Source organism: Liolophura sinensis, chromosome 8 (assembly GCF_032854445.1).
Source record: "Liolophura sinensis isolate JHLJ2023 chromosome 8, CUHK_Ljap_v2, whole genome shotgun sequence".
In the NCBI taxonomy this organism is placed as follows: domain Eukaryota; kingdom Metazoa; phylum Mollusca; class Polyplacophora; order Chitonida; family Chitonidae; genus Liolophura; species Liolophura sinensis.
Genome location: NC_088302.1, coordinates 7,439,500 through 7,464,354, shown reverse-complemented (window position 1 = coordinate 7,464,354; position 24,855 = coordinate 7,439,500). Strand labels below are relative to the sequence as shown.

The following is a 24,855-nucleotide window of genomic DNA, read 5'->3' as shown; positions in this document are numbered from 1 at the left end:
CTTGTTTAAATGTTAATTATAAATTTAGGTCTGACCATGAAGTGTATAGATGGGGATATTTATTTATAGACTGGCCACAAATTCTGACAACACAAGTAAGAACTTCCTGATGAATCAATGGCTTGACAGAGGCATTACTTATGGATAACAACTCCTGGATTTATTGTGTTGGTGACGTTTCGATGTAGGTTCTTACGTCGTTACCAAACAATATGAACATACAGATACAAGACAACATATATACAGTAAAAGAGTGAGTGGTGTCAAAAACAGGCAACAATGTAACATAGATAATAGCTTCAGGGTTAATGGCTTCAGGGTTTAAGGCGGTCACTGTCTAATCTGATGAGGTCATTGTTACAATAAATCCAGGAGTTGTTATCCATAAGTAAGGCCTCTGTCAATCTATACCATCCTAATTCCTAAATGCCTCTGAAAGAAGAATCAATGGGTGTTTAATGCAACTGTTTGTAGCACACGCAGCATGCAAGGCTAAATATACCATAATTAATCAATTAAGTCTTTGTACCTTATTATTAGACACGGCATGTCCATGTGGCCTACAGTATCATAGGCGTCGCCGGGGTTTATGAAGATGGGGTCGTTTTGCCTCAAGTTTTGTTACCAACATAAATCAAGGCACGCCTTGTATTGATTGTCTGACACAAAAAAGAGCTCTAAGCAGATGTTAACTTAAAGTGCAGAAAAATCTCACAATTTATGTCGTGTTTAAAGTCATTTATACGCACTTATATTTGTAGCGCATGGTATACACATTTCTATGCAGAAGTGAATAAAGAATTATACATTTCTATTTAATATTTCACTTATACGACGGCGGCCAGCATTATAGTGAGAGGAAACCTGGCACAGCCCTGGGAGATCCACCACCATCCGCAGGTTGCTGGCAGATCTACGGCAGGAGAGGAAGCCAGCATGAGCTGGGCGTGAACTCACCAAGACTACCACCTCGCAGTTGAGGTCTATGAGGTGTGATTTTGCAAAATACAACCGCGGTTCCTCACATTATACCGGTACTTTCAGTTTTTGTTGGCAAAAAGTAATAAGTAATGATAGATAAGCATATACTGCCTAACTTATTTATACTCTTATATATACAAGACATGCCACGTGGTCTTGTGGTTGATAAAACAAAACAACTCCTTACACAGAAGAGTGTTTGAACCAAGTGCATTGCGAATAACTGAGAACACGCATCACAACCCTGAATTCTAATAAACCACATAAGCCTGTTGCCATGTTACATCACCAGCTCAGTGTGTAATTCTGTGAATATGTTACTCTAGAAGTTATTCTGACAAATTAACATCGGCGTATTTCTGGAAAACAATCCTATTTGTCCGCTACCCCAGTGCAGTTTGGTGGTACGCCCCTCCCCCCTCCATTGTCGCCATTACTTTTACATTTTGTGACAACGTTTCACAGTCTACATTACGAAACATACGACCCAAAAGTCAAAATGAAGGAGGGACGCTCGCACTTGACTCCCCCACTCCCCGCTTCCAACGACGCTCCTGAATATGTTCAGAATGGGACATAATTGATCAGAACTCTAGGTGATCTCTGCACAACGTTTGTGTAGCTCTCGCGTACACAAAAAGTCTGTATGAAATTGTATTCTGCTGGCCAACCAAATCTTTAGACTGAGCCACGTGACTGACCTAGTTTCACATATTGTAAGTAAGACGAGTGTTAGCAGAGCCACTTCCGAAGGCCGTGTCTGTCAGTGTTGCCGACAAACGTAACACCGAAATGTTATCTCTCCGCCAACTTTGCCGTGGTCAAACTTTGGCCAAATTTATACGGTTAAATCAAGCATGTATGTACTCGGCAGTACCCCAGCCTCTGAGACAACCCGAAGTGAAAACCGCTAAGGTAGGAAGGAATATGTACGCAATATTTGGGAAGCCTTACTCGAGTAAATTCGCTTTGACAGCGCGTGCCTGCTGCTAGTGCTAAGTACATAATATATACACAATATATACACATCATTGTCGTGCGTTCGTCAGTTTAAAGTAGTTACTAGGTCTGTGTACAAACTGTTTTGCTCGGGGATGTAAAAGCTATGACAGGGCTTCAAAAAATATTGCCACATTTAAGTTTTGTGTATTTCAATGATGGAAACTTTAATTTGGGGGGGGGGGGGGGTATGGGAACAACATAAATTGTATAAGTAAATCGGAATTAATTTTTTGAAGCTATAACGCTAGAAGCTTGATTTTGCAGATATATACAATTGTGTTTCAACGTGCTACATAGTGCTGGTGTGTCTGTTGGCAGCTATTCATCAACAATGAGTGGGTGGACTCTGCCAGTGGCAAGACTTTCCAACTATCAACCCTGCTACTGGGGAGGTCATTACCGAAGTGGCCGAAGGAGACAAGGTATAAGGTCTTACATGTAGCTAGGCCACCAGTGACTCTTCGTTCTTTGCTTCTGTTCAGAATAGTTTGGCAATTATTGTGAAGGAGAGAAAACAATTTCATTAAAAGAGTATTATGGTAATCATTATTGTCTCAGTTTTTGGCAAATAATAAAACAATAGGTGTGTTGGGGAGGGGGATAAAATGATGTGTGGGTGCATGGGCGACCAGTCTGACTGAGGGCTCGGGGAGCACATAGGTGAGTACTTCAATAAAACTGTATACTAGGCTACAAATACTCAAATTTATACAGTAAAGCCACGTTCCATTTACTAGTACAAGTACAAGTAACTCCTACATAAGCAGTACCCAAAATGGATCCGCCTAAATCAGTTTTCCAGATAGTACATGAATAACTAAGCAGTGGTACGTATAAATATCTAACAGTAGCAAGTGCACCATCAGGTAGAGCAACCAAACCTTGTACATCTTGCATTGTTCATAAACCTTTACACAGGTAGGTGTCACAGAAATTTCACACCCCAGTGGAGGCTTTCTTTGGGACAGTGCTAGTCCATTTTCCTATTCAGGCCAATGGAAATCAGAATGTCATCCTGCCACATGTTTGAACTGTGTACTTGACCTTTGTATTGTTACATAGTGGTCTGACTTGTGTAATAAATCTACAGGGACTTTAGATAATCATAGCTCCATCTGTTATGTAAGGTACAGTTCAAATGTGCTGTGTGTGGGAAAAGCTTAGGCACACATTATGTAGGTGTTAGATATAAAATAGGCCCAAGTGGGGTGTGGATATCTGATGATCCAGGCTAAACCAGTAACAGCCTGTCCTGTGAAGACAAGGATTAACCCTTGAACAGATGTCAGCTTCAGTGAATATAAACAAGATAATCATGACTTCTAGGATGTGGGGTAAAATTTGAGCAGGCTTATACTTAAAATAATTCTCATTGGGTTAGTTTTATCTGACCCCACCTAACTGACAAGGTAGATGTACACAACTGGTTAGAACTGGTAATTTGCATATAGGAAAAAGTGGCAGAGGTTACAATTGTAACAGTACATACAGTTAAAAATTTGGTTGCAATTAAGCTCTTTTCACCATGAAATTTTTGGTTTTAATCCACTACAGTTCATCTGTAAGCAAAGTGTTTGATTTTAATGCTTGGTGTTGGTCCAGAAAAAAATATACCTTTTTACATGTTTGCAAGTTGTTTATTTAAGCATATTCTGAAGGAAATATTCAGTGTAGACTTATATATTAAAAATGTGCATAAATTGCATTGAAAGTTGCTCTTTTATGTACAAAAACATTGAGGAATTAGGTTATTTGCATGGCCCTCCATGTTTTGAGGTAACGTTAACGTGATAAAAGTCTACGTGAAATTATTAAGCACATCTCTTGAGTTTTCTATCTAGAGTCTATGTAAAACTGTTTGATCATGCCTAAATGTCTGTTATTTAACAGCATGTTTTACTGTGTCAGACTTTCTTATCTGTATATCATCTGGCTAGTGTGATCTACTTCTGGTCTCAGGCAAAGTACCTGGTGAGATCAACTTGACAATACATGTTCTTACCCACCTACAGTTGAATGTACAACTGGTTTCACTGTCCTATCACTTCGCCAGTTTTGACCTACTTATTAGGGAAGTAAGCCTTTCACTAAAATATTTTTTTTTGTTTTGTTTGTTTTATGTTTTTTTGGATTAAATTTGTCATTCCAATAAGTTCCTTGTTTAATGACATACTTGAACTAAATTGAATTGTGTTATTTACTTTGTCTGATTTAGAGACTTGTTTCATCTTAAAAATGGTGCTTTGAGGGCTTTTTTTATAGTTATTAACTTGTACATGTAGCCCATTAGACAAATGGTAGGGTCAGCACCTAAGATGATATTTTGTAAAATCTTTATCAGTCTTTTCAAGAAGTTTTTGTTTTTTTTGAAAACACTAGTAATGTTTGGGATATCTAAATATTTGTAGGGTGGGATGCAGGAAAAATGTTACTGAAAATGAGTAACTTAAATTTTTGAATTATTTTGCTATTTTGAAGCCCATCAGAGTGTGGCTGTGGTCTGGTTTCATCTGGTGATCGTGTTGAATGCATTGTAGCCTCTTGTCAATGGTGTTTGGGATTTAAATTCAGAGAAACTCATTATGCCCACCAGCATAATCCATTTTTTTGTCGTGACATTTTTTTCCAGTACATGCATTTTTATCACACGGGTCACTTGTGGTCACTTTGTGCAAGATGCCCCAGATCACTTTGTGCAAGATGCCCCAAATCACTTTGTGCAAGATGCTCGGATCACTTTGTGCAAGTTGCCCCACATCACTTTGTGCAAGATGCCCCACATCACTTTGTGCAAGTTGCCCCACATCACTTTGTGCAAGTTGCCCCACATCACTTTGTACAAGAGGCCCAGATCACTTTGTGCAAGAGGCCAAGGATTACTTTGTGCAAGATGCCCCAGGTCACTTTGTGCAAAGATGTCCCAGATCACTTTGTGCAAGAGGCCCCAGATCACTTTGTGCAAGGTGTCCCAGATCACTTTGTGCAAGAGGCCCCAGATCACTTTGTGCAAGTTGCCCCACATCACTTTGTGCAAGATGCCCCACATCACTTTGTGCAAGATGCCCCACATCACTTTGTGCAAGTTGCCCCACATCACTTTGTGCAAGATGCCCCACATCACTTTGTGCAAGTTGCCCCACATCACTTTGTGCAAGAGGCCCCAGATCACTTTGTGCAAGAGGCCAAGGATTACTTTGTGCAAGATGCCCCAAGTCACTTTGTGCAAGATGTCCCAGATCACTTTGTGCAGGAGGCCCCAGATCACTTTGTGCAAGATGCCCCAGGTCACTTTGTGCAAGATGTCCCAGATCACTTTGTGCAAGAGGCCCCAGATCACTTTGTGCAAGATGCCCAAGTCACTTTGTGCAAGATGTCCCAGATCACTTGTGCAAGAGGCCCCAGATCACTTTGTGCAAGTTGCCCACATCACTTTGTGCAAGTTGTTCAGATCACTTTGTGCAAGTTGCCCCAGATCACTTTGTGCAAGTTGCCCCACATCACTTTGTGCAAGATGCCCCACATCACTTTGTGCAAGTTGCCCCACATCACTTTGTGCAAGTTGCCCCACATCACTTTGTACAAGAGGCCCCAGATCACTTTGTGCAAGAGGCCAAGGATTACTTTGTGCAAGATGCCCCAAGTCACTTTGTGCAAGATGTCCCAGATCACTTTGTGCAAGAGACCCCAGATCACTTTGTGCAAGAGGCCCCAAATCACTTTGTGCAAGATGCCCCAAATCACTTTGTGCAAGATGTCTCAGATCACTTTGTGCAAGTTGCCCCAGATCACTTTGTGCAGGGTGCCCCACATCACTTTTGTGCAAGATGCCCCAGATCAGTAATCGGCCTAGCCATTACCTACCCTGTCAGAACTTTCAGATGTCAAGTACAGGTAACAGGATTAAACCATTAAATTTTTGCAATAATGCAGAAAGTTTTCAGGGCTTGAACTGTTAATAGGATTTGAAATCAGGTGATGAACTGTACAAGCCCTACCTGTTTAATCTCTGGTTTATACACAAATTGGAGATTGAAAATAGAGACATATAAATCAGTTAGTCATGCTTCACTGTTCACATGCCCACCCTGTAAACAGATAGAACCTATAGCCTAGAGCTATGTATGTGCAGTCATTAGCATGACACAGGTGTTTGAATGGGCTTTTCACCTTGTAACATATTCTGTTGTGGCTTTGACATCCTTGATCTCCTCCTGAGTGACAAGATCATTGAACCTCAGACCTCTAGGCAAGTTTGCCGTAAAAGGTGACAGACATCTCCGGTGAGGGATCAGTGGACGCAATTAATAGCTAGGTCCACATAAGTGTGGAGGATACAGAAATTTCTTGTTTTTATTTTTAATATGATGAGTATATGATGTGGCCTAACATAAAACTACAAAAAAAGCTTATCAGCTTTCTTCTTTGGGCATCAAAGTGGTTTTATAACTACAGTTTTAGTAAGGCCTCGGCAGTCAGTCAGGAATTAAGTAGGCTGCTGTGGTGACCTCAGCGGTGAAAGCTGTCCAAATTAACTTTGTTGTGGCAGGAGTTGAATTGGGGGCTCGGAGCTGATCTTGTGTTCTGGGTACATTCGTTGATGACCTCATTTGATTATACTCCTATAGTTGATGGAAAATATGCATAGAAGGGGTTATTAAGAAATATAAATATGCCTGAAGAATGAAAATGTTTTGTTCTTTGTTTTGGCATGTCTTTCTCCATGTTCCTTAAAAACATATTCTTTTTATTGTACCTGTTCATGCATCCTTTAAGACACAATTTCATTTTTGATAGGGCTATGGCTCAAATATGTGGCGTTGGACATTTAACTCAGCATTCGCATAGTTATATAATTATATTTAAATTTCCAGCTGGCTCTATCTGGTTTCCTCCCACCATAATGCTGTCCACCATCATATAAGTGAAATTCTCATGAATAAGGAGTAAAAAACCAATCAAGTAAATAAATAAATAAATAAACTTTCAGCTGGCTAAAAGGAGGAGTTGGGAGGAGGGAACAGGCGAGTATTACAAGCAGATTCTGTTGTCAATAAACGTAAAAAAAAAAAAATCATATTTTGTGACCTCTCTCTCTCTCTGTTCCAGGGTCACAAAAGACCCCCTTCCCAAAAGGAACTTTATTAGTTCACAAAGGCTGAATTTTCTCCATCGTTCATGTACTCTAAATAACTTTTTGGGAGACTTCTTTTCAGAAGGCCATGTTGTAGTAAATGTAATCAAAAATTGTTGCCTGACATTTCTGACAGGTGACTTCATACATTAGGAATTGACGAAAGTTTACATATGTGATTTGTCACGGATTTAGGTCTAATTTCTGGTTTGACTTTTCTACCTTTTTTGTGTTTTTACCATGTACAGTGTAGCCATGAAGAGCACTTCAGTACAGTTCCATGGTATTAATGATGTGTTGAGATCAATTCCTCCTACAACTGAGAACAGTAAGCTCTGACACTGGCAGGTGACAGCTGACATTGGACACCTATGCACTGTATACATGCATATGCGTATACTGATTTTCTCCAGTGTTTCTTTCAACTTTACAAAGTTTGGAACTGCACATATTTTTTTTCTCATTTTGTTTCCTCATTATGCTCACAGGTAGGCGCATGTATATTTCGGTATTATCAAAAATGACCTTTTTGCTTTATTTCAAATATGTAACAGTGTACATGTTTGTTGTTTGTAGTGCCTTGAAAAACTTCAAAATCATATAATCTGTGGAAAATATGGGCTGTCTTGGCAGTTGTTGGTGTTGAAGACATAGTTATACGATCAGAATACCTTGACAAATAGGAAATTGATAAAAACCATAAGATCAGACAAAATAAAAAGGTGGATTTTCAGTTTTATTTTCATTCCATTTTTACATTTTTTAGCGTTGGCTCACACAAAATGAATTGGAGCCGCCTTATTGTCAGCCTGATATTTTGTGCATGTACATCATGTATAAATCTACCTTCAGCTTGCCTGCACTGTACACCCGGTATCTAAAGAACTGATAAGACATGCATGTATAGAATTACCAGTAAACATGTACTGTATATGAGTAGCCGGCTTATGTTGGTTTGTATATCCAAGTACATATGCTGCAGTAGGGTTACTTATTTGACAGGTCAAAGCCTGATCCAGTTTGGAGGCCCCGTCAACCCAGGATTTGGGGGTTCATTATCCCAAAATGATAATATTTTCACATGTTTGTATTAAAGTTTACATATATGAAACTGATAAAAGGGACAGCTTTGTGAATGGAAAGGTGCCCAAAACTATTCAGTTGTATTAAGACCTGCTGGCAAACAAGCCATTAACTGCACATGTACTTGTGTATCCAAGTGAAACAAACCTCTGTGTATTGACTCGAGACATCATGAAGTACACAAAGAGGTAAATGTCTGTGTTTGCCTCACCCAATTTGATTTGCTCATTCGTAACACAAAATACCTGTAAAGCTTGTTGTACACATAATGAGGGCAGGGGCATTTTGTGGAAGGGTTTACCAGCAGATCTGTATTAAAGATCTGAACTTTATACGTGTTTACCAGAACATAAGGCTCAGTTTGTGTAAGCTGAAAGCCTCAAGGTAATCTAAATTACCTAAAATTTCGTACTCAAAAGTGCATTTTTTAGAGGCAAATAAATATCACACAATATTGTTTTCGGTCCTAAAACTTTCATTTTCCCAGTAGAATGTCATATCATGGAGTTAGTCATGGACGAAATTTAGAGTCATTTAGGGCATTTCACTTGAGGGGATGATTCAGCAGAATGCTGTAATAATGGGTGTTGTTGACTAGGGAGCTCACAAGTGTTTTGTACTGAATCTTGAAGGATAAGTATTAAGTCGTACATTCTTATTGCCATCGGGCCCATCTGCCTTTCAGTGATGTTCAGTGATACAGGTTAAAAACTGGCCTTGTGGGGCCTAGGTGGCAGTATAACCCAGGTTAAGAATGCTTGTGCGGCTGTTGGCACAGTTTCTTGTTCTCTTCTGCCAATATGTCGTGAATGCGTCGGTCACATGTGAAAGTTGGTCAGTTTTATTATTGGCTTACCCTGGGCACTCTAGTTTCTACCTAAAACTGACCACCATCGTAAAAGAGAAAAGCGCTCAAGTACGGCATTGCAACAGAAATGAAATATATCAATACGTCAGAAAGTTCACCTGATGCCTATAATTGTGTGCATTGGTGTCCAGCAATGTAGTTCGTTCAAGCTTCCACCCCACACTCATTATAGCTGGCATGCCAGATAAGCTTTCAGGCAAACATTATTGTACATCACAAATCAAATAGCCAAATTAATTGACTTAACTTCCCTGTAGACACATGTCATATAGACTTAACTTCCCTGTAGACATGTGTCATATAGACTTAACTTTCCTGTAAACACATGTCATATAGACTTAAATTCCCTGTAAACACGTGTCATATAGACTTAACTTCCCTGTAGACATGTGTCATATAGACTGAACTTCCCTGTAGACATGTGTTATATAGACTTAACTTCCCTGTAGACACATGTCATATAGACTTAACTTCCCTGTAGACATGTGTCATATAGACTTAACTTCCCTGTAGACACATGTCATATAGACTTAACTTCCCTGTAGACACGTCATATAGACTTAACTTCCCTGTAGACACATGTCATATAGACTTAAATTCCCTGTAAACACGTGTCATATAGACTTAACTTCCCTGTAAACACGTGTCATATAGACTTAACTTCCCTGTAGACACATGTCATATAGACTTAACTTCCCAGTAGACACGTGTCATATAGACTTAACTTCCCTGTAGACACATGTCATATAGACTTAACTTCCCTGTAGACACATGTCATACAGACTTAACTTCCCTCTAGATACATACTATATAAGCATCATAACTCTTTAATACACTTGCTGGTGAGCTATGCCACGTTTTCTGTAGTACCCATGTACACGTACCTGATGACAGGTGTCTGTTTATACATACATCAAGCTCTATCAAGTATTCTATGCACTACCTAGAGTCATAATAACCTGTAATGACTTCAGCTATAAATATATATCTTCTATATGTAACTAGGGAACTCCGTGGCTCAGTTGGTTAGTGCACTAGCGCAGCATAATGATCCAGGAGCCTCTCACCAGCCGTATGTCATGGGAAGGTCTTACAGCAACCTGCGGATGGTTGTGGGTTTCCCCTGGGCTCTGCCCGGTTTCCTCCCTCCATAATGCTGGCCGCCATTGTATAAGTGAAATATTCTTGAGTACTAACACCAGTCAAATAAATAAATCTCTATGTAACCTATGTAGCTAGAAATCAAAAAGGGCAGGGTGTAGAGGCACATTTTTTAAACTAGGGTGGTAATTTCCTCTGCCTGCCCTAATTTCTCCACCTTTGGCATATGAAAGAGCGACTTTCAGTGCAATTTATGCATAATTTTAAGTTGATTTTGGAGACAAAACTACATTGGTTAGGTTGGTCATTTTCAGGGCTTCACAAAAAGTTTAATTTTATCTGTCTACACAGAATAATGTCTTCAGAATATGCTTAAATAAACACCTTGCAAATAGCCTAGCCAGTGGTATGCTTGTCTCTCTCTATATATAATAATGATGATAATATATAATAATAATAATAATATATATATATATATATACCGTTGCTTTTTTGAATATTTACTTTTTATATCATTTGAGGATTAATTATTAATTTATTTGACCTGTTTTCAGGCAGATGTAGACAAGGCGGTGGTTGCAGCTCGGGAAGCATTCAGGCTTGGGTCACCCTGGAGACGAACAGACGCTGCAGAGAGAGGTAATCTGCTGAGACGTCTGGCGGACTTGATCGAGAGAGACCGTGCCTACCTGGCTGTAAGTGGTTTGTATTGATGGCAAGATTAACTGTGCTATGTTGTTGACCATCTGTGGGAGTATGTGGCCTTTTGGTTAGATTGCCAGCATAGCACAACGAGTCAGGAACTCCTCACAAATGCAATTTTGAATTCTTGCCCAGCTCATGCTGCCTCCTTCTCAAGTCGTACATGGGAATGTCTGTCTGCGATCAGTGGATTGTTGTGGGTTTCTCCTGGGATCTGCCGGGTTTCCCCCCACCATAATGCTGGCTAGCATCATATAAATAAAATATTCCAAATAAATTGTCCATCAGTAAATTCTTAAAGTTTTTGTTTACCGTTAATAGTACCGCTGTAACCACAGATAATTTGTTCAGTTTTTATCTTTATCATTAGAGCAGAACCATTATAGTTCCATTATAGTTCCCTTTCAGTGAGTGGCTAAGGAGGGGGTTATTGATGGGGATTTAATGTGAACACGCTCTTGGAAATGAATTGCAGGGCTATATTTAAGAAAAATTGAGGCTTCTGATATCAAACTTCTTGCTAAGTAGAGAATGCTCTGTGAATGAACGAAATTTGAATGTATGAAAACTTCTGTACTTCTTAATGTCAGGGATTCATGCAGGGCGATTTTAGACCCCGATATTCACCGGAAAAATTCAGGTAAAAACTGAGTATCGGGTTACAAAAACTCAAAGTGGTACAAATACTCAAATTGTTTTGGGATAAAAACGGAATTGTTTTCAAAACTATACCCATAGCGATGAGTGGTCAACTTCGATCGCCAACGGCTGCATCCGTGACAGGCCAAAGTGGTCGTGGGTGAATTGGCTGTCATCAAGTTAAAATTCAGCTTTAAATATATATGAACTACGGTGATATGGCTTACTGCTATAAAACAAAGTGAGAGTTCATTCCTATTTAGTTTGATCAATCTTAGGTATGCCAAGAAAATGAAGGAAAGTACATGAGACAACATGTTTTGGCTTCCAATGAATGTTGCTTTGATACCATTGGCCTATATGTCTCCTGTGGACCAATGTGTAAGCTGCTAACAAATTATGAACAGTATATAACAACCCAATGTCCGTTTGACAGCTGTACGTAATGGTTAATAGCTGTTTCTGACCGGCTATAGAGGACGTTTAAAACCAAAAACAATTCAAAACTCGCGTTGCTTATGTAATATTTGTCAGTTCCTTTTTTTTCTTTTTTCTAATATTTATAACATAACATTGGACTTCTATGAATCCCTGTCAACTCATCATATTTTTTCATTTAAACTACAATATAGCTTGTTAATTACGTTTGCACACCCAACAATTTAGGGATACCAAACATTTTACAGAAATAATTAGGGACCTAAATACTAGCTGGGTATACCTGTACATCTGTTTCACAAGGATTTTACTCATCTTTGCAGTCTCTGGAGACTCTTGACAATGGAAAACCTTATCAAGTGGCATATGCTGCAGACTTGGATCTGGTGCTCAAGTGTTACAGGTAAAGTTTGGCATCCCCCACCCATTTCGCTATCTAATATATTTCACTTACAACATCTGGCGTAAGAAGTTGGGTTAATCCCAGTCTTGGACAGGGAATTTCTGGACTCACTGAGCCTGGGTTACAATAAGCTGTGAACTGGGCAATTTCCAATCAGTCTTATGTTGATGGAAGACCACTTGTTTACTTACCAAATGTTGGTGGTTTGTATTGGGCAATTTCCATGCAGTCTTATGTTGATGGAAGAGCACTTGTTTACGTACCAAATGTTGGTGGTTTGTACTGGGCAATTTCCATGCAGTCTTATGTTGATGGAAGACCACTTGTTTACTTTCCAAATGTTGGTGGTTTGTACTGGACAATTTCCAACCAGTCTTATGTTGATGGAAGACCACTTGTTTACTTTCCAAATGTTGGTGGTTTGTACTGGGCAATTTCCAACCAGTCTTATGTTGATGGAAGACCACTCGTTTACTTTCCAAATGTTGGTGGTTTGTACTGGTCAATTTCCATGCAGTCTTATGTTGATGGAAGACCACTTGTTTACTTACCAAATGTTGGTGGTTTGTACTGGGCAATCTGATTTCCTCCACCCATAAAACTAGTTGTCATTGTGTCATTGGAATATTCTTGAGTACATGGCGGTATTGAACAACAATCAAACAAATCAAGTTTCATTACATACAGAGTGTAGTTGTCATGCATTGTGAGTATTGCCACCATTGTAAAACCAGGGGATGGCACAATCACTCTCTGGATAAAGATTAAGGCTTGTACACACTTTGATGATCATGTAACCCAAGTAAACACTGAGAGTTTGTCTTTCCCTTTGTGGACAGGTACTACGCTGGATGGGCAGACAAGAACCATGGGAAGACTATTCCAATTGGTGAGTAAACTCCATAGTCCTGGGGATAGTTTTTCAAGTGACAATGAAGTTAAAAACAACATTTTTAACAACCTTTTACCTTCGCTTAAGCCTAAAACAGCTTGTGATATACAGACATTGGGTTGTCAGTGCTTTAGACAAGATAAATCTTCAGACCTCAGAAGACACATGTACTTCCTACAGAGTTTTATTTTTAACAACATATTTAACTACGTGCACACAATCCATAATCAGATATTTATTGCAAACATCTTCTGTATTTTTCAGGGGGGGATTATTTCTGTTACACACGTCATGAGCCGGTGGGAGTTTGTGGACAAATTATTCCAGTAAGTTGATGATATGTATTATTTTTTTCCAGCCACTTTCATTGAATTTTCCATGGTTGTTTCCGTTTTGTTTTACATTTATTTATACAGTATGTGGTTGCGTAAATTTGCGGAATCAACTGGCCAACCAGTGTTGATGAATATAGCTGACTGTCTTTGTCGTTTCAGTGGAACTTCCCCCTCTTGATGCAGGCGTGGAAACTTGGGCCGGCACTGGCCATGGGGAACACTGTGGTGATGAAGACTGCTGAGCAGACCCCTCTGACCGCTCTGTATGTGGCAGAACTTGCTAAGGAGGTATGGCCACCTGACTGATCGTTCTAGTTCACCAGTACGACCACTGGTTTGTTCCCAGCACATTTGATGTTGGTCTGCAATATGACTGTCCTGCCCAGGTGGTTTTCCCACGGCTATTCTGCTCTAAAATGAAGAATATATCAGACGAAAGACCATTAAAAAATGTCCAGGAAAAAAGTATGTATTTATTTTAGAATTTTCCTAACCAATCAAAATTGTGTGAAAAGATCAGATTCTGCGGTGGTCTGTTGTGACCTCAGAAGGTATAAGTTACATGTTTACTTGCTGCGTGAAATAATTCGTTTCTAGGTCAAATCAGGGATGTGTGTTAAGTAACAAAAAACCTTATGAGACATCACTGGTCCTATTGTGGTCAGAAAGGCTGCCATAGAATAAACTATTAAAATTCATTTTACTAGGTTAAACAAATTGTAAAACAACTAACCGCGTAGAATAAAATATTCAAATTCATTTTACTAGGTTAAACAAATTGTAAAACAAATAAATCGGACTATTTTCCTTGGCAGTTTTTAATGGTCTTTCATCTGACACATACTTCATTTTTGTGTTTTCTTTGCCTTTAAGATAATCTCTGTAAAGTTCTAAAAATGAACCTGTATAAGAGAAGTTAAGGAGCTTATGTTTCTGAAATTCCTATTTTATTAACCATTAACTGTAAAAGTGAGAACCTGTAAATACTTAGGTCATGGGTCCATAAATGAGTATTAATCCTGTGTGATGCTGAATGCTGATGGTACTCCCCTGTTCTGTACCAGGCAGGATTTCCCCCTGGTGTGATCAACATCATCTCTGGCTACGGCCCTACAGCAGGAGCAGCCATTGCTGAGCACATGGACGTGGACAAGGTAGCCTTCACTGGCTCCACGGAGGTGAGTTCATGGACGGACAGAGTTGTTACACGTGTCTGACGTAAACTTTCTGGTCGAGTCATTATATTTGACACAAATGATTACTGTAACAGGGAGCTTTCACTGGACTTAATCTGGAGGATGCAGAATAATGTAAGGTTTTCATTGGACTGTGTGAAGGATTGGACTAAAGAAGGGTTTGTATTGATCTGGAATAATAACATTTTTTATTGGACAAAGTATAAAGGTTGGAATAATGATTTTTATTGCACTCAGTACGAAGGCTTGGAGTAATGAAGGGTTTACTGGATCCATGGATCCAGTTTGAAGGCTTAGAGCAATAAGAAGTTTTCAGTGGATCCAGTATGAAGGCTTAGAACAATGAGGGTTTTTCAGTGGATCCATTATGTAGGCTCAGAGCAATAAGAAGTTTTCTGTGGATCCAGTATGAATGTTTAGAGCAATGAGGAGTTTTCAGTGGATCCATTATGTAGGCTCAGAGCAATGAGGGGTTTTCTGTGGATCCAGTATGAAGGCTTAGAGCAATGAGGGGTTTTCTTTGGATCCAGTATGAAGGCTTAGAGCAATGAGGGGTTTTCAGTGGATCCAGTATGAAGGCTTAGAGCAATGAGGATATTTCCGTGGATCCAGTATGAAGGCTTAGAGCAATGAGGGGTTTCCTGTGGATCCAGTATGAAGGCTTGGAGCAATGAGGGGTTTTCTTTGGATCCAGTATGAATGTTTAGAGCAATGGGGAGTTTTCAGTGGATCCAGTATGTAGGCTTAGAGCAATGAGGGGTTTTCAGTGGATCCAGTATGAAGGCTTAGAGCAATGAGGGGTTTTCAGTGGGTCCAGTATGAAGGCTTAGAGCAGTGAGGGGTTTTCAGTGGATCCAGTATGAAGGCTTAGAGCAATGAGGGGTTTTCATTAGATTCAGTATGAAGGATTGCAATTATGAGTTTTATTTGGACTGAGTACAGAAGATACCAACAAGTAATGGTATTCAGTGGACTGAGTACAGAAGACACCAACAAGTAATGGTATTCAGTGGACTGAGTACAGAAGATACCAACAAGTAATGGTATTCAGTGGGCTGAGTACAGAAGACACCAACAAGTAATGGTATTCAGTGGACTGAGTACAGAAGACACCAACAAGTAATGGTATTCAGTGGACTGAGTACAGAAGACACCAACAAGTAATGGTATTCAGTGGACTGAGTACAGAAGACACCAACAAGTAATGGTATTCAGTGGACTGAGTACAGAAGACACCAACAAGTAATGGTATTCAGTGGACTGAGTACAGAAGATACCAACAAGTAATGGTATTCAGTGGACTGAGTACAGAAGACACCAACAAGTAATGGTATTCAATTTGACTGACTTCAAAGAATTGCATTAATGAAATGTTTTTGTTGGACTTAACATGGCATTGTGATTGGCCTGGGTTTGTCAACATGCCAGAGGTTCTGGAGTGGTCAGTCTGTTTTTTGTCTGACTTTAAGTCTTATACAAGATGTGTTGTATTTGACCAAAAATTTCGTCATTGACTCATTTTGCCTGATTCTGCCTGGTTCTCATAGAATGGTGTTCAGACGTTTACTTGCAAGGTAGGATGATGTCCTGTTTGTTTCACAATTTAAAGTAGTATCTGCTACAAGTACAATAATCACATATTAGTGATGAGCAATTTTATGTTCTTTAAGTGCTGTCTGGGAAAAGCTGGGAATATTTTGATTCCAGTGTATGAACATCGTGTGTGTGTGTATTTTAGTTTCTAGAAGAAGTTACACAATATCAGAGTGATTGTGTTTTTTTTTTTGTTTTTTTTTTCGTTTTAGGTTGGCCAGTTGATTCCACAAATGGCTGCCCGCAGCAATCTGAAGAAAGTCACGCTGGAGCTTGGTGGGAAGAGCCCCAACATCATCCTCTCAGATGCCGATTGTAAGTTTGGCCTGGGGAAGCAACACTTTCTCTACGGCCATGGAACATATACCTAATCTGGACAGTGCAAAACAATCCAAGATTTACAACCATGAAATTCACAGGAACAAGTGATGGTTCACATCGGATTTGAAAAATTAGGCCTAGAATCAATAACCATACTTGGCTTCATGCATGCTTAAATTATGCATATTTAGCGTGTATACTCTAGTTACTCTGGGTCAATCTTTAACCTGTATCTGGCAGCAACCTGCAAATGGTTGTTGAATTCCCCTGGGCTCTGTCTGGTTTCGTCCCACTAAAATGCTGACCGCCGTCGTATAAGTGAAATACTCTTCAGTATGGCATAGAACACCTATCAAAAAAATAAATAAATAACCATGTTTGCATTGATGCATGCTTAAATTCTTCATACCTGGTATTTAGCCTGTTTACTGTAGTTATTCTGGATTGATCATTAAGCATGTACACCTGGTCATGTTACAGTGGATACAGCTGTTGAGCAGGCTCATTTTGGGCTGTTCTTCAACCAGGGCCAGTGTTGCTGCGCCGGCTCGCGCATCTTTGTGGAGGAGAAAGTGTATGATGAATTTGTGGCGCGCAGTGTGGACAGGGCAAAGAAAATGTCTCTTGGGGACCCCTTTGACCCCTCAACAGAACAGGGCCCACAGGTGGGTGGGTTGCATATATACATGTTGTGGAACACACACTGTTTTGCTATAAACTTCACCCAAAACCCCCATGTGATAACAGCTCTAACATATGAATTACTGTCATTCACCCAAAGTTCTGTAAAAATGCACTTTCAGACAAATAAAAGGGCCTTAAAATGATACTTTTGATGGCAACATGGAAGTTTTTCTGATAGAAGTTAATCAGAGTTTTACAAAAAAAAAACTCTCTTAACTGTCTGTCTAAGATGGATGAATGAAGTGCCACTTAGATCTATGTAAAGTACAGTATTTATTTATCCAATTGGTATTTGCTGTATTCAAGAAATTTTCACTTACAGAGACAATAGTTTGATTTACAGGTGAAGGAAACCAGAATACACTATCTCCCTAGGGCAGACATGTGACAAACTTTCTGACTTGATTATTGTAGGATATGAAGATAATAACACCAATAAGTTGTGTAGAAGCGAGAAAACTATTATTTACTTGAAAGCCATCTGCTGAATTTCCCAAAACACAAGCATGTGATTTACTAAAACTAGATGATATTTAACAGTGGAGATTTGATGTGTCTTGGTTTACTGGGTACACATGTATTATGGTGGTAATGTCAGCGTCTTACCAAACCTCTCCCATTATATTATATTAAACACACATTTAATATAATGCAAATTTTTCACAAAGCTGTTACACTACACGTTTGTATACATACTTTCAGGGAAGAAAACCTTCAGATATTGCATCTCTTTTATTACACTCTCAAGCTTGGTTAAAATATGATTGCCATAAATGGTACAAAATATTAGTTTTGGTGCTGAAACTGACAATTTTCCGATAGAATATCATCCCATGTTTCAAGCAAACCTCAAAACCCCTTTCTAGAATCACTTTAGGTTTTCAATGGAAGCATGGTATTGGGTTGATTTGGCTTACATTTATTTGATTGGAGCACTCTGGCAATACCAGCCCATGTTAAACGGGCTCCAGTGTGGCTGACTAGCTATTGTTTGCTACTTCCTGATGTCTGATTGAGTTGACTATCTGTGTTATAGAAATGGGATATGTGGTTGTAAATGGGGTATGTGGTTGTAAATGGGATATGTGGTTGTGAATGGGGTATGTGGTTGTAAATGGGGTATGTGGTTGTAACTCTGACTTCATTTTGTCATAAACAGGTGGATAAGGAACAGATGGGTAAAATTCTGAACCTGATCCAAAGTGGCAAGAAGGAGGGTGCTAAGTTGCATATCGGAGGGGAGAGACATGGAGACAAGGGTTACTTTGTACAACCCACAGTGTTCTCTGATGTCACAGACAACATGTCCATTGCAAAAGAAGAAGTATGTTTAACAGTTTTAAACAGGAAATCCCAGATACGTAACCCAGTGAGACTGGTTAGGGAAAATAGTAGATACAGCTTTTTCTGTTTGAATCAAATGGTCATTGAAGATATTGTTAGTCCAGTAAAAGAACCCATTGTTCCCCATCAAATTGGACCCATGGAGCAGTCCATCTGGATGTTTGTGAAATTCAACTGTCCTTCATTAGGGAGGAGTATTTAGAGGTTAAGTTAATCAAATTTTGGGGGAATTTTACAGTAATTTTGGCGGAACTGTCATTTGTCAACTTTTTTCCGTATTCACAAGCTGGATATTCAAGCATTATTCTGAAGCACTACTGGGTGTAGACGGATAAAATTATACTTTTTGTGAAGCCCTGAAATTGGCCAATCCAACCAATGTAGTTTTGTCTCCAAACTCAAATTACAAATGTGCATAAAGTTCACTGAAAGTTGCTCTTACCTGGATGAAAGTTTGAGGAATTTGGGTGTACAAATTGTACCAATACCAAAGGATATTGTAGTGTGTGGTATATCAAGTTTAAATCAATCTTAACGTCTAAAATGATAGGGTGCATTTATATTTAAATCCATTTCATGCTTAATTGGTAGGTATGCATGTCTAATGAACTCACCTGAAGTTAACTGCTGCTGTTTGTGTGAATGGTTACATTCAGTTGTGTGTAGAAAATGCCTGCAAGATTTGCATTTCTTTGATGTTCTATAGATTTTTGGCCCAGTGATGCAGATCATGAAGTTTAAGAACATGGAAGAGCTGATAGAGCGGGCTCACAAGACGGTTTATGGCCTGGCTGCGGCTGTCTTTACCCGTGATGTGGAGAAGGCTCTGTACCTCAGCAACAGCCTAAGGGCAGGCACTGTGTGGTAAATTGTTTTGAAAACTCATAGATGATAACATTTGTGAATTTATAACCGGTTGCTTTACATGCAGGCTCAGTTAAATTGGATATCTGCGTATATGTTTTTTTGATCTTTGAATACAGGGCCTAGCATCATTGCAGACCATGCTATGGCATTTGCATGGCAAAAGTCGTGGTTTTTATTGGTGCCACATAGCACTGTGACTTATTTCAGCATGTGATGCAGATTTTGGTGTCTCTGTACACTAAGTTTTCTGTTGTACTGCACTTTCCAGAACAAGAATGTAAACTATATGTAGTTTCCTTAAAGAGAAACTAAAGTTTGACAATAGGGCTGCCTCACAACTATCGTTTATGTTGTGGGATTTGTAGTAACTTTTCAACGGTTCTGCTACCAGCTCTGCTCATTGCCATGTTGGTAACGCAAGACAGACAACACTCCACAAGTCCAATAAGACAGTAGATGTTTTTTTGTTTTAGGTATCATACCTGTAGTTTTATTTTCTCAAACCATACAGGGTGAACTGTTATGATGTGTTTGATGCGGCTGCTCCATTCGGCGGGTACAAGATGTCTGGGAATGGTCGTGAGTTGGGAGAGTATGGCCTGGAGGCGTACACAGAAGTGAAAACGGTCAGTATCATTGCAGCTCTAGTATGTACGCTCAGTCCTGTGGTACTACAGGTATTCTTCAACCTTTGTGCCAGGTGTTTAATTACGTATACAACTGATGTGTATCGTAATTCTTCAACCTTTTACGCATGTGCACAAGATGTTTATTCAGTCATATTCTGAAGGCTTTGTTCTGTGTAGGCTGATAAAATCACACTTTTTGTAAAGCTCTGAATTTGGCCCATCCAACCACTGTAGTTTTTGTCTCCAAAATAAAACTGAAAGTGTGCATAAATTGCACTGAAAGCTGTTGTTTCATATGCAAAAAGGTTGAGGAATTAGGATAAATATATTGACTTCTTTTGATTGTTGTTCATGACTACAACAACAATCAGGGTTATTTTTGATTCTTGTTCATGACTACTACAACAATCAGGCTTATTTTTGATTGTTGTTCATGACTACTACAACAATCAGGGTTATACATGTAGGGGAAACCAGGATGAACCATCGCCAATTTACAAGTATCTAGCAGATACCCTGGCTTAAAGCTGATCCTGCTGAAAGCTTGATTTGATGGATTGATTTGTTCATTTGATTGGTGTTTCATGCCGTACTCAAGAGTATTTCACTGATGCAATGGTAGCCAGCAATATGATTGGAGGAAACCGGGGAAACCCACAGCAATCAGCAGGTTACTGACAGACCTCCCTACCTATGACTGAAGAGAAAGCCAACATGTGCAAAACTCCAGGCGACTACATTGGTGTAAGAAAAGAAACCGGTTGTATGAAATGTTTCAAGAGAAATATTTTCCGACTTCTATCTTGGTGCCATTTAAGTTCTCTATGAATTACATGTAGGTTGTTCACAATGTATATTGGTTTTTATCATGTTTGCTTTGTTTTTTGCAGGTGACCATAAAGATTCCACAGAAAAACTCTTAGACATGGAGGATAAGGTTTTTGTATCAGCTTTTTAATGTTTTTATGTCCAGATAGATCCATCCCTCTAATTGCCATTATATTTCATGTAAAAATATTTGATATTTTTCATAGCAAGCAGCGTTGTGACTTGTTTCACTGGAAACGACTGGGAGAGTCCCAAAATGACCACTTTATTTTAGATACATCATATAGATGTATTTTAATTGTTAAAGGAATACGTTTGCAACAGATGTTAACTATTAGTGTTCAGTTTACAATGATAATAACGTCCTTAATACATGTATGTCTCTACTTTTGTGGTATCCTGCTGTTGTTATAAAAGGACCTTTTTTGAACAGTATTATAGCCTATTTCTCTCCTTTTTCATCAGAATTGTGTCATGTCTGTTTGCAAATCTACACAAATGCATAACAAAACCATAAAGTGTGTAAATTTTCTTGTTCTCTGCATTTATTGGGTCCGTGTGAAGTCTGCAAGTTTTGGCAATGTGTCCTGGCTTAGCACAGTCGCATCAAGTCTGTGACGGAGTCCAGGTATTTGGTGTCAGAAGAAAGAGTGGCTACATTTTTTAGTCCGATGCTCTGGGAGGGAACTTTAGGGAAAACTGTACAGTTATGATCGCGTGTGGAAGTCATTTATACTTAAGGAGACCACTCTTACCCTTTTCGCAGCATGTTGGATTTATGTATGACTGGGTGGAACTGAGAACGTCAAATCTTCTGACAAATTGTAGCAAAGAGCTAAATATTTTCAACACCCCTTTATATAGAGAACGGACAAAGGTGCTTATATAACTGTTGTACAACTGCTGCATGATGTTGACCCTCTACCACTGTCTGCAGGAAAAAAAAACACACACACACACAAACTTTATGCATGATTTTTACTGCTGTTATGTTCATGAAATGCTGAGATGAAATTTACAGCATTACGTGTAAAAGCTGTTATGTAATTTTTGTAGTTACATCCAATTTCACCAGGAATGACTCATTTGCTCATGCAAGTTTAACATGCTTAATACGGTCAATGTAAATACATGTAGTTTGTTGGCTCAGGTTGATGTTAATGTACACCTATTATGTGTAGAACAATAGTATATTACATCCATTTTAGTTCAGGTGACTATTATGAGATTGGTCTTGTGTATCGGCTTGAAAGCAGATTCTTCTCTTATTTCCTCTATGTATTTTGCTTTCTAAAGGTTCCTTTTGTGATTTGACGCATGCTGTCTTTAAGGTTGGCTCAAATGTTGCATTTTGAATATTTTTATTGTTATCAATTTTTTTTTTACCTGATCAGGTGTTTTACTGTGTTCACATGCATATGCGATATGTGAATGTATGTATATGCTTAAGCAACTGATGGAAGACTTATATTTTTTGGGAGTTTGTGAAGCTCCTCTACTGACGATCTAAAAGATGCATCTCTAATGCATTACATGGAGGAATTTTGCAAATGTAACAGAGTGCAAGTGAGAGATGTGTCATCCAGATTTTTTGGTTATGTGGTTGTGCTTTTTAAAATTAATCATTCAGAAGAGTAAAAAAAAAAGGGGGGTGTCCCGTCATAAAATCTGACTTTGCCCCAATTCAACAACAGTGGGCCTGGGTGAGCTACCATGCCTTCATGTTTGGTTAACAGTAACTTAAAACATGAGCCCAGGGCAAAACAAAAAGCGACGATGATAATTAAAACTTCCTGTCAACTTTTGTATCCTCGCCTTGATCCAGTTTTAGGATTATTATGTGACAGCCATACCACTGAGTATGTACTTTTAATATAATAAAATTAACCATTTTCATCACAGCTTTATATGATGTTTTTATTGAGGCCCCAAAGCGGCTGATACTTCCTTTGGTTATTGGTAGTGTAAGATTTTACTGATAACAAAGGTCACCTGGTCACCAGTAAGCTAGTGTGTCTATCCTTTTTATACATCTAGGTCAGATAACACACCTGAACAGGTAAAACCTTGTCAAGTCTGCCTCGGTCTGGTCTGCTCTGGCCTACATTACCCAGTTTCAAATCAGATTTACATTTCGCTTGCAGTGACTATAACTGAATATCCACGAATCACAATTCAGATAACTAAATGAAAATCAGGTGAATTCATAGATTTGCAGCTTATGGCTAACACTGAATGATGATTCAATTCTGTAATTGGAGAGATAAGCCCTGTTCTCAGTGTCCTTAAGGTTAGCTCAAATGTTATCACCTGTTGTGGGAGCCAACTCTTAAGCATCTGCTTCTAACCAGAGTACAAGTGTGATATTCATGTTACATCTTAGCTGAACTGGAGATGTGCATGAAGGCCTACTGCTGCCATGGCTGAGTGGTTTAAGTGTTTGTCTTGTCATTTGCTCGGACAAATGAGGTAACTTTACAGGTTCCCCCACTGTCACTGCTCGTGGGGCTTTGATGACGAGAAGCAGTCAACAATCCTTATCTGGCGCAGTGTAATATTTATTGTAGACCATATATCCTCTACAGATACGGTGCTTACGTCTACTCATCACTTGTGGGAAAGGTTGTCAGTAACTTGCCAAGGGTCAGTGGTTTAATATCACAGGCATCCTCTACCTGCAAAAAACTTCTGAACAGGATCACACAAAACAAATTCAAAATAAAACAAGATGTAATTGTGACATGTAAACAACTTTACTTGCATGTTGAAATGTTTACAATTATTTACACAATTGTCAACAGTCAGACTATACAAAAAGACTGACTTGACAGTCTTTACAGCCTAAATAATATATATGTGTATATGTAGATAGCCCCAGAAACACTTCACAACTGGTAGCCACTAAATTACGATCATGTGGTGAAATAAATGGTCACACTTTGATTTTGGTTCAGACTGAATTTTGACATTGGAACATAGTACATGTAAATAACTTCAAATTTCATCTCAAAATTGTATTTTTAAACGCAACTAAAATCTAATAAAATTTAACTTCCACTGCAGAAATTTAAAATCTTTCAATCAAATATAATCCCACCTTCTAAACAAAACCTCAAAAGATGAGTAGAACTTTAACAATCGGGCACAAAATGCAACTTCTTCATGGGAGAAAGTTTAGGCCATTTACCGACTTTCAAAAAAATTTTTGTAGACATTACACTTTTCCAAACCAAATCTATTCTTAACAGAATCTTCTGGGTTCTTGAGCTTTTCAAGAAGAAAGTGTGAAACAATATTCAACAATGTTGTAATCCTGGCAAAATATATTGAAACAAAAACTTTACACCTATAATTCTGAGTGCCTTGTAAGCAAATCCAAAAATATCTCAAAATTCAGTTAGCTAATGCACTGTACCACATACATGTGTTCAGTGTTGACACACCAAAGATGATCTGTTTTGTTTTATGTTTCTTTTATACATCTGTATATTTTAAAGTCGATCTGCTTGCTTGTATGATGTATATATGTATATGCCTTCAGAAGGGGGCTTAACTCCAAAATTTAAATAAAACCGGTTGTGTTTAATTTACATTGACTCAAATTTACTGTCCGTTATAGGAAATATAAACAGACAACTAAAACCCTTGTCTAATATGAGTATGTTCTTTTCCTCTTTATTGGGATTTACACTTGAGTTACTGCCTCATGAACATCATAAATCTGAGCTCTTCATAAAGTTGCACACTGCACATTTTGCTGATGGTACTGCTGAAGAATCTTCATGTTGTTCTCTGTGGCAGGACTTGATGATAAAAGT

At 38.8% G+C, this 24,855-nt stretch overlaps 1 protein-coding gene across 1 annotated transcript; it reads left to right on the top strand.

Annotated features, from left to right (window-relative positions):
- The first annotated feature begins 1,711 nt into the window (after positions 1 to 1,711).
- Positions 1,712 to 22,938, top strand: LOC135474056 (aldehyde dehydrogenase, mitochondrial-like). The gene is given in 15 exon segments (XM_064754047.1): positions 1,712 to 1,896; positions 2,302 to 2,341; positions 2,344 to 2,405; positions 10,721 to 10,861; positions 12,269 to 12,348; positions 13,188 to 13,237; positions 13,505 to 13,566; positions 13,735 to 13,863; positions 14,640 to 14,753; positions 16,577 to 16,679; positions 17,166 to 17,350; positions 18,529 to 18,693; positions 19,420 to 19,577; positions 20,092 to 20,206; positions 21,100 to 22,938. Coding segments are annotated over 15 exon segments (1,560 nt in total). The 5' UTR covers positions 1,712 to 1,773; the 3' UTR covers positions 21,133 to 22,938.
- The last annotated feature ends 1,917 nt before the right edge of the window (positions 22,939 to 24,855 follow it).